An 11,331-nucleotide genomic window follows, 5' to 3' on the forward strand; every position below is an offset into this window, starting at 1 on the left:
AACCTAGAGCTGAATAAAGATGTAATGGGCATGGAGAATCCAATTCCTACCTCATCAGTCGTATCCGATAACATCAGTCAGGGATTGCAACAAGGGGCCACCATGACAACAACTGAGCAAGGAAGCATTATACACCTTCAAGAGCAAGAGCATGAGCAATATAGGTCAAATGTCATAGAACTTGCCGAAAAAGATCAATCAACGGTGCAACCACCTTTGAACGCTAGTGCATCGACGTCACATCTACATCCGCTAGAAGCACCATGTAGGTTGCGATCATATGGTCGAAAGTGGAAAGGTTGGTACAGTTATAATATTCATAAGGTTCTAATTCAAATAACATGACTGTAACAACTATATACACACACGGTAACTCTGTTTATACCATCATGATGCTATGTATATGGGTCTGAATTGTCACTAGTCATCATTCAAAACTTGTAGGCATAGTGTTATAACACACCAATGTCAGCTGCATATAAAACGGACACGACAAACTGAATTGAGTATAATAATTAAGTATGACTTTATTTCAACCACATCCAGATAAGCCTAATGTCATGTTAAGCCAATTGGGAAGTTACAGTGTGTTTGAAAAACTGTTAGTTACATCGTGTTTGAAGATTGTTATAAAATAGTTATTAAGAAGTTACAGTGTGTTTAAAGATTGTTACGAAAAAAATTACTTGGGACGTTACAGATTAAAAATTAATACAAAACTTCATATTTAAAGACTGTTTACAGTGGGTTTATAGTTTGTTATAAAATTAGTTATTGGGAAGTTACAGTTTAAAAATTAATACAAAACTTCATATATGATGACTGTTAGTTACGAATTGTTTGTAGGTTGTTACAAAATAGTTATTGGAAAGTTATAGTGCGTTCAAAGACTGTTACAAAATAGTTATTTGAGAAGTTGCAGTTTGAAAATTAATACAAAACTCCATATTTGAAGACTATTGGTTACGAAGTGTTTGTCGGTTGTTACAAAATAGTTATTGGGAAGTTACAGTATGTTCAAAAATTGTTACAAAATAGTTATTTGGGAAGGTATAGTTTGCAAATTAGTACAGAACTCCATATTCGTAAACTGTTAGTTACGAAGTGTTTGTAGGTTGCTACAAAATAGTTATTAGAAAGTTAAATGTTATTGAAAGTTGTTACAAAATACTTCATTGGGAAGTTAGAATGTGAAAACTAATACAAAACTCCATGTTTGATGATTACATGTTACAGTGTGATTGTAGGTTGTTACAAAATAGTTATTGGGAAGTTATAGTGTGTTTGAAAATTAATACAAAACTGTTTGAAGAGTGTTAGTTACAGTGTGTTTGAAGGGCGTTACAAAATAGTTATTGGGACAGTTACAGTGAGTTTGAAAATTAATCGATTGATGTTTCTAGACTGTTAGTTACATTGTGTTTGAATACTGTTACAAAATGCTTTACAATTTGTTACACAACAACAGATAAATTGTATGTGAAATGCATGTTCTTTATTTTTTAGGAGGTCCTGACGTTGAGATGAAGCACAAGTCTACACGTGCAACAAAGAAGAGCATCGTTCTGCGGTCAGCGGAGTTCATTCTACCTGCACCTGTGACAGTAAGCATGTACGATAAAAATGTGGTTGCATATGCATGGGACCCCAACAAAAATCCCAAGTAAGATTCTTGACAAAACTATTAATTCGATCTTGTGAGCCATTTTCTTCGATAAGTACGCATGTGGTTCATTGTAAGATGGCCCAGGAAAATAGTATGAAAATGGATGAGAATTGACTTCATTATTACATGTCCGTTTTTTGGAGTACGATTATTTTTTATTAGTAAATCGTTCAATTGTGGCTCGGATTTGATAGGGACATACTTATTCAAATGTTTCAATTCTCACTGACACGGCTTGACTTGAAGACACTCGAAAATGGCATGCATGTATCGAATCGGGTCAGTAGTTTATTATGTTTATTAAAAAATTTTGAGCGTCAATTTATTGATTGATTAGTGATACGTAAACGCAATTGTAACAGTCAATTACATGTTTTGGAAACCATTAGATATTGATTAGGTGGTTGACATGTTTGCCCTTCTCATGAATTGGGGTGGAAAAACTACCAAAAGTATGAAGTTTGAATGCTACATCGTTGAACCTCTAGCAGTTGTGAGTTTGAAATTTGGACTGTATCCTATTATGTGCTAAATTTTGTCAGCATCATATCTAAATTGGTATTACGAGCCAACGCACTATTACTGATGTCTTTTACACTGCTCATACTCGTCCATGTTATTGGTTGCAGGAAGGAATTTTAAAAATGAAAAAATTCAATAAGCTGTCTGATGCTAGCTTATCTGCCAGCTTATCTGAAGGGTAATAGCACAAACAAGAGAAGAGGAAAGGTTAATCCAATATTAACTAGTTGTATTATCACTAGTTGTAACATCGGGGAATATCTAGTTGGAATATTATTCAGTTTTAAATACAGCAGACGAAAAGCTGCTGATTGCAAATTCATTGGTTATAATGAATTGTAACACACACCTAACTGGTTGTAATACAATCCGTACATAGTGAAACGTACAGGTCACTGATGTGTAACTCTTTATACACGTGACTCTAAATATTGGTGCACAGGTCATTTCATTACAAAATCTGCATAATTTGTTTTATTGTCTGAACAGATTTGACATAGTTCAATGGCATACATCGAACTCTACAGTTTCTACTGCCATGACAAAATTGTTTGGCCTGGAATGCGTTGTCTAGGCATATTTTAGCACATTGTGAGGGTCCTGCGCACTGTAAAAGGGCGTGGTTGCAGTATTATATCCCAGTTAGAGAAAATTTTTTTCGTTTTATTCTTCACACTTTCCATTTTATTCTACTGAAGGGTAACAATGAACCCGTGCCTGAAATTTGTTATTAGTATTCTTCAATCCTCCTCTAACTTCAATTGCAGTGTCATCAATAGAGGGTTCACACAGAAATCAAATTCTTGGGTGCCAAAGAACAGCCAGTAGATTGCATGATGTTCAGGAAGATCTCGCTAATTTAATGAAATGTTCGAGAAGATCTCGCTACATCAATTGTTTTGGGGTTCAAATCGGCCATCTCTATGTTCTTATTAGATACTTACTAAAGTGTCTAAGAAATTTTATGTGTTGGGGGGAGGACTTATTGTTTGTACCGAGGGCAATAGCACATACAAGAAAAGAGGAAATGTTCGTCGGATATTAACTAGTTGTAGTATCACTAGTTGTAATATCAGGGAATTTCTAATTATAATATCACTAGTTTTAACTAGATATCCGAAAAACTGTCAATTGCAAATTCATTAGTTGTAATGATTTGTAAAATATACATAACTGGTTGTAACTCAAAATGTACATCGCGTAATCAAAATTTGTTGTATTTTAAATATTAGTTACCCTATTTTCAAATTAGTTCCAACGAAATATCATGTTCTTCTACGAAACTGTTACTTATTATGTGGTCAATGGGAACCAAGCCGAGCCATCAATTGTAACTTCATTTCTATACTGAAGGAGTAATACCTACTGATATAAGCTTGTGATACTATCCGTAATACTCATCCTTGTAATACAAAGATCCTCGTACATCAATGGTGCCTGTACAACCTCGTCAATAAGTTGTAACAGATTATTAATTGCTTGTAACATACATATGCAGAATTTTCAGGTTGGAACAGCCACTTAATGTCTCGTTCAAAAAGTATAGTTACACATCATTCATCAATCTCATTCTCGGGAGAGGCCACATCAACGCGTAGTTGCAATCCCTGAGTGTTATTTCCTCCCTGAAATGCGAAACGATGGCAAATCAGCAAATATTATTAATGAAACATACAATTAATGATATACGATATCCAAGTCTCCAATTAACAATATTACATAAACATGTGCTTTAATGATAAAAGTTTGTCACCTGCGGTGATGGTGCAAATACATGATATGCATCAACATCACAGTGTGTTGAAATTGCCGCACGCTCCTCTTACATTACGTAGTATAAGTAATTGGCTGTCCACAAATCATTACCAGTGCCTATATTGCTCACTTATAACGTTAAATTAGACTAGACATTATAACAAAAATGATATATCAGACCATTAAAATATCTCTGACGGCGTTATGGTTGAAAAAAATAGATAATTTGGGATGCATCCATTCTGTAGGGACACTTGCAGGAGGCCCCTGATTAGTCAAACGGTGGAGGTTCGCATAATAAAAAATAATATGTTATTAAAGCGAACAGACGTTAACTACATAATTTGCATGATTTGACAACGTTCGGGTGCCCACAATTACAATTAAAGAAAAAAAGATAGTTCTACTACACGAATAAGAAGGTCTTTATTTTAACTACTAAATATATGCATACCGTTTCACTTTCATCGATATCAGGAGCAACAGCGTTTGGAGGGCCATTCACTGTCTGACTCATTGAATGGGTCTACGAGTTTCGTATGGGCCAATTCATTGTATAAGACAAATAAAATAGGTATATCAGAAGGGATGACGGCCATAACAACATTGTCACACAATGTAACATCAATGTAACTATTTATGCTGTTAGAAACATCTAAATAAAAGCAACAGTCATGTCCATTTTATACTAATCGAAACAGAATCAGTAGATGAACAGCATCCCATAAACATGTATTCCTCAAATGAAACAGATGTCGGCTCCGATTCTGAGACCTACAGTATTGACACGGCAATAATATTATTTCATAATTAATGGTACCTAAACTTTAGTTAATAGTATAACGATAACTTAGTTTTAGCATAAATGTTCCCCTAGTACCAAAATTTGATCCATACCGTAGTCTGTGTAGTCCTTGACAGTCTAGATTTTCTTTTTACTCTGTCAAATTTATCAACCCAACTTCGCATCATTCTAATTTTCTTCCCACCACCTCATTTTTTAATGCCTCTTGCGACTACTGCCTCCCTCATTTCATTTACAATTTCAATTTTATCCTATTTCTCGACATTCAGATTTTTTTGATTTTGCAAAGGTTGCTCTTCGCTTTCTGAGAGGAAGAGTTCAACTCTCTTTGCCAAATCGGATGTGACAGTGATTGCTATTTTACTGGTGTCCTCCGACATTGCTGTTCGAGTTGCGACCTTAATCATGGCTGGAGCGAGCTCCCGATAACTAGTTGAAATGATTGCTTTTGGATCAGCTATAATTTCCCGTCCTTACCGATCAAAACAGTCTCCAGCTCGAGCTCTTCTTGTCCATCGTCTCTTAACGTATTCAAAAGGAATTGTCTTTATGCCTACGGTATCAAACACCTTCAATGAGTGTCCACACAAAATTCCTTCATTCTCGTATTTTTTGCAACTACAATGTACACTTAGATCATTCCGATTGAATACCACTATTCTTTCACATCCTCCATCATATCTCATGACCGCAAACTCTACAAACATCCCTGCATCTTGTTGTCTCAATATAACCATAGCTGTTGACTCGCCATATTCATTTTGGAATGCAACAAATACGATGGGTGAATACGTCTCTGCTGCATGTACAAGCACAGGTGTTTGTCTCAACCCAACCATAGGGAGCTTTTGCCTCATTTCATAATCTGCGATGAGTTCATTATGTCTCTTATCATCAATCACTCGATTGAAATGTCTAAAGAACTGCACAAGATCATGATCCAGTTTCAAATGATTTTTAATTGCTACATTTAGGCTTTCGCTAAATTGGGTGCTTTGCATTCCCGCGGTCTATCTTTCTTTCATCATACACCTTGCCCACTCATCACGAATTCGATACAACTCGAAAAGCCATTTATTATTTTCAAGATTGTATTTTTTCACCATCGCCTCCCACACCCTATTGAACTGTTCCACTTCTTCAAACTCATACATGCAGGCACCAAACATGTATGGAATATCACTATTTTTCTTGTAATGATTGCCAAGATGTTTCATAAAATTACGCCTTATGTGAAACGTACATAGATCGTGAAATGTTTCTGGCATGACAACTGAAAGAGCGGCTGCCATGGCGTGATCTTGATCGGTTAATATGGTATTTGGACGCTTTCCGCACATTACTTCTAGAAATGTACCAAATACCTATTTGAAAGAATCTATAGTCTCATCACACATAAGGGCAGCACCGAATATCACAATTCGCCTATGTTGGTTAAAACCCACAAACACTCCAAGTGGGAGGTATTCTTTATTTATTTTGTAGGTTGTGTCGAATGTGACTACGTCTCCAAAAAAGTTGTAATCAATTAACATTCCTACATCAGGCCAAAAGATATTAGTTATCTGCCCTTCACAATTCAGCTGTACGGCATGAAAAAAGGATGGATTCTAGAGTGTTTGCTCTTGAAAATAATTCAGCATGCTACCTGCTTCTCTATATTTCAAACTCCTTTCCCATCGAGTAAGAAGATATCGTTTCAGGTCTTCCCGAGTATATCCCACATTTTTCATCCCACCTGCCTCCTTTCCCATAAGCTCATGGCTCTGTTTCAATGAAATCCCAGCATCCTCGCTTGTTTCAACTTGGAATCCTTGAGCCTCACTCACTTTTCTTTGTAATGGCATCATGTGCGAACATTAAGCAATGTGCAACTCATGGTTATGTTCTAAGATAAGGTCATGTACACGGTACTTCATTATCTCTCTAAGCAACACAATAACCATTTTAGTTCCACACCCTGTTTTCGTCGGCGCTCGTGTCCTTTTTGGCATCACATCACCTTCGTACTTGCGTTTTACACCTTCCTTGCAGTAACTATATCTCCTAGACGTCGTCACACCGTCTTTGTCTTTATTTAGATAGTCTTTGCATACATTAAAATCCGTTTTAAAGGCATAGTTGTTGTAAAACTTGTGCGCATCCTCTTCACTATTGAACTCCATTTCTAATTTAGGGGTCCTATCTTCTACCAATTTGTTACAATCCATTACTTCTGCTCCTACTAATTATGCATCAAACACCTTAATTTGCAGCAGTTCATGAATGGTATGTACATAAACGACAACATAAATGTATATTACCATTCATAATGTGTTATGTTACACACATTATTCGTATACCAAATCCTATTATTACGTTCATCGATATGATTAATATTGTACAAATACTCGTACACCAAATCCTATTATACTCTAAGACAACGATATTATGTATGTACAAATACAACTCCGTGTACAATAAGTTATACATATTGTAATGTGTTGGTCACATGTTGTAAGTATATTTTAACTGTATGTACATCCACTCGGATGATTATATTTAGGTTCTAGGTACTTTGTTCACTGGACCTTATGTCATTCGTCAATGACAACCGCCTAAGCCAACTCCGTATTTTTTACTATTTCTATATTTTGAGGGCCAAATAAGCATTTTCTACTCATTGTAATATATTTATTACATCATGTAATTTACTTACAACACCAGGTACACCCATTTATTATTCACATAGGTCGGTCTTTTCCTCTGTTTTACCTCATTTAATTCTGCACCTCCATTATATACACACTGCATGGTCAGGAGAGAAGGGCAAACTAAGATTGTGTCATGAGTATGGACCAACTATTAGATGCACAATGATTCATATCAATTGTAATACAGTACCTATAACCTGTAACTAATTTACAACAGGATGTACATTCGTTCACTTGTTAAATGTGACTTTATTTCTCTCATCTTTCACTAATTCCGCTTGATTTCAATACATACCCCTGGGTCTTCCGATGACTACTATCCCATTATAGTTCATCACTGAAAAGCTAAATGCTCACACACACACACACAGATACGGTACAATTTTACTATTCTTCTATCATCTTCATATGATGTCTTCAGTGAATCTAATTTCATCTTTCATTTAACAGATGTGCATTTGGATGACAAATAATTGGCCACAGTTAGTTATATGGTTCAGTCACGTTACCTTCGTCTGCTAATACACTCTACATTTCACCAAATTCAGAGAGTGCAGCTGCTTCTGCTATTAAGTTGAAGGACAGAATCTGGTGTTTTATGACATGTTGAATTTCCTCTGTTTGCTTCTACCTTCCTGCAAGCCTTGTAAGCATTTAAAATGGATACAACATTTGCTGACCCAGTCACCAAAGTCTCTTCTCAGTTTCTCGGTAACACTCTCGGACGGAAATTGTGTCGAGTTTTCTGAGAAAAGAAAACTAAGATAAGAGTTTTCTGTCAACTCCCTATCTTCAGACGGAGCACGCCAAGCCTCTTCCTTCAGCTCTGTGAATTTTGTGCTACAGTTTTCTAAGAAAGAAAACTGAGATACGAGGTTTCTGAAAAAAGAAAACTGAGCTCCCTATCTTCAGACGGAGTACGCCAAGCCTCTTCCCTCAATTTCGTTTTGTGCGGCTAATTCAAAATTTCAATTTGCTTTTCAAAATTTCAACTCTACCGTTTGCTCCGTCTGATTCCGTTTGGAAGCCCAAATTTTTTAATTTGGAACGGCGTCGTTTTTGCCCCTTCTTAAGCCTTCTTGACGTGGATCATTTTTCTCCTCATGTTTTTGCTTGTGAGAGGACCGTTCAGGAGCGGTCGGCCTGACGACCGCTCCTGCCCCGTATCCCAAAGTATGTAATTTGTGCAAATTAATACTAATATTTTTTAGTCTCGACACGTAGTTTTAAAGTATTTGTTTACTTTAAATTTATATGTTTTAAGCATTTTTGAAATATTTTTTCAAAAACCCCCCAACCTAAGCCTCTGCCCCTCTCTCCTCTGCCCCACCTACTTCTTCCTCCACCAACTCCCACTTGCCGCTTTCTTCCCTCCCCGATTCCCGCTATCTTTCCTTTTGCCATTTTTATTTTTTCCTACCCTTTCCTCTCCTTCCTCTTTGTGTCCCTCGCCATCCTGCCCCTTCCACCAATCTAGCAAAAGAAAATGGAAGGAGTAATTATCTACTACAACAAATCTCAATTTTAATGAATGATAAATGTTTTAAATGTTCAAAACAACAAACACTTCATAATATTTTTTAAAGTAAATAGCGAGTTTAACACCATGTAAAATAATTTTCATCATTTAATTTCTGATATGAATTTCACCAAAATAAAACATAAAATATACAACAACTCAAGGATACATCGAATTAAAACGCTAAAACCAAACCAACCCAAAGACCTTACATAGGTATCATTCACCCGTGCATTGCGCGGAAGCAATGACTAGTATTTTATTGTATAGATTCATTGATACAGAATGTTAATCATTGTATAGTTTATGCAAGTATACAAACGTTTCATCTGCAGCAGTTTGTTAATTAGTGTAATCATTTGGAAGGTCACTCATGTCCACGATCTTTCATAATTAACTTGTTTGCTTGCGAGTTTAAGAAAAATTTTAGCACAAACATTAATTATGTGAAATCTGTAAAGTGGACTGTATGGTATCGAACTAGAGGGCAACTAACTCTAGCAGCTTAAGGTTAAAGCAATGAAATAATAACAGAAGTAAAGCTAACTTGAATGAATTGTGAATAAGATTGTATTAAGAAATAAGTTCAGATATAGAATTGGTGGTTACAGTGAAGAGATGAACAGAAATGCAGGAAAACTAGAGAAAAGGAAAGTAAAGAATGAGAGGAAAATCTTTCAAATCAATACACTGAATTCTGAATATTCTCTGCCCTTAACCATACAAAAAGCTCCTATATAAAGCCAATGACTGATAACTAACTTCCTATTGCTACAATCCTATTGGTCCACGTGTCCTGCTGATGTCAGAATTTGTTACACCGTTGCAATCACGTTCTTTGAGTTGTTTTCCCAGTGAAAGCGTGACTTGACTTCCACGCCTTCCGTAGCTCCTCTTCACTTCATTCCACGTTCTCTTCTAGAACCACGCCTTCACATTTCCTGTAGCTTAAGTTCTGCTTCATGACAATTGCCCCTTCTTATACAATCTTGTCCTCAAGATTCAAACTCAGGGAATTCCCTTTCAATTCGTTCAGCATCTTCCCACATAGCTTCAGCTGGTGTAGTATCCCACCAGTGAATGAGCCATGGCACAGCTGCAACATTCTTCTTCTTGACAATTCTTCGATCTAGTACAGCCATTGGTTCAACTCTAAGATGTCCCTTTTCGTCCACATTTGGCAGCTGGAGTACAGGAGTTGTATTGTTTCCCACCTTCTTCTTTAACAAGGACACATGGAAGACATGATGTATTTTGGATCCTTCAGGCAGCTTAAGCTTGTATGCTATCTTCCTTATCTTCTGTATCACTTGATAAGGTCCAAAATATTTGGCAGACAACTTGGTGTTTCCCCTGAGCTCCACAGTAGTCTGTCTGTGAGGCTGCAACTTCAAGTACACCCAGTCTCCTACACTGAAGGTTCTCGCACTCCTCTTTTGGTCAGCATACAGTTTCATTCTGTCTTGAGCCTCCTGTAGATTCCTTTTAAGTAGCTCATCCAGTTTCTGCCTGTCTTTCAAATGGTCTTCTACAGTGGCCACCTTGGGATGAGTGTAAGGTCCTAGTGCCAGTTGGGGAGGGGGTATTCCATATAGAGCTTCAAATGGACTCATTTGAATGCCAGTGTGGTAGGTGGTGTTACACCACCATTCCGCGAGAGAGAGCCAGCTCTTAGGCTCTAGGTGAGTCATACACCTCAGGTACATCTCCAGCACTTGATTCACCCTCTCAGATTGGCCATCTGTTTAAGGGTGGTATGCAGTGGTTAGGTCCAATTTAGACCCCAGCAGAGTGAACATCTCAGTCCACAATTGGCTAGTGAATACCTTGTCTCTATCAGAAAGCATGCTGAGAGGCAATCCATGTAGTTTACAGACTTGATCTAGGAATAACCTAGCCACTGTTGGTGCATCAAAGGGGTGTGATAAGCTGATAAAGTGAGCTGACTTGGTGAATCTGTCTACTACTACCATAATTGTGTCCTTCTTCTCAGATGTGGGTAGCCCCTCAATGAAGTCCATGGTGACATGGCTCCAAGAGTATTGGGGAATAGGGAGTGGCTGTAGGAGTCCTGGATAGGCTGTGTGCTCATCCTTGCACTTTCTACATGTATCACATTGCAGCACAATACTCCTGATGTCCCTATACATGCCTGGCCCTGAGATAGCTGGCTTGTACTCCCGAGTGTCCTCCTAGCTGGGACTCATGTAGTGTAGCAATGATCTTTCCTTCTTACTTCTCCTGCTGTGCCAACTACTATCCTGCCTTTGTACTTGAGCACTTCATCCTGATAAAGAGTAGTCTGGTGGACTACCAGGTGTGAGTAACAGCTGCCTGATCAGATTCTGTACCTCTTCATCCCCTTGATAAC

General features: G+C 37.3%; 2 protein-coding genes across 2 annotated transcripts; both read right to left on the bottom strand.

Moving 5' to 3' along the window:
* Window positions 1–6,607: 6,607 nt before the first annotated feature.
* Window positions 6,608–6,958, bottom strand: LOC113774030 (protein FAR1-RELATED SEQUENCE 5-like). Its single transcript, XM_027318609.1, has one exon. The coding sequence runs from the start codon at window positions 6,956–6,958 to the stop codon at window positions 6,608–6,610; it is 351 nt and encodes a 116-aa protein (XP_027174410.1).
* A 2,997-nt stretch (window positions 6,959–9,955) lies between these two features.
* Window positions 9,956–10,573, bottom strand: LOC113774031. The gene has a single exon (XM_027318610.1). The coding sequence runs from the start codon at window positions 10,571–10,573 to the stop codon at window positions 9,956–9,958; it is 618 nt and encodes a 205-aa protein (XP_027174411.1).
* Window positions 10,574–11,331: the final 758 nt, after the last annotated feature.

The sequence above is a fragment of the Coffea eugenioides genome, chromosome 6, assembly GCF_003713205.1.
Source record: "Coffea eugenioides isolate CCC68of chromosome 6, Ceug_1.0, whole genome shotgun sequence".
In the NCBI taxonomy this organism is placed as follows: domain Eukaryota; kingdom Viridiplantae; phylum Streptophyta; class Magnoliopsida; order Gentianales; family Rubiaceae; genus Coffea; species Coffea eugenioides.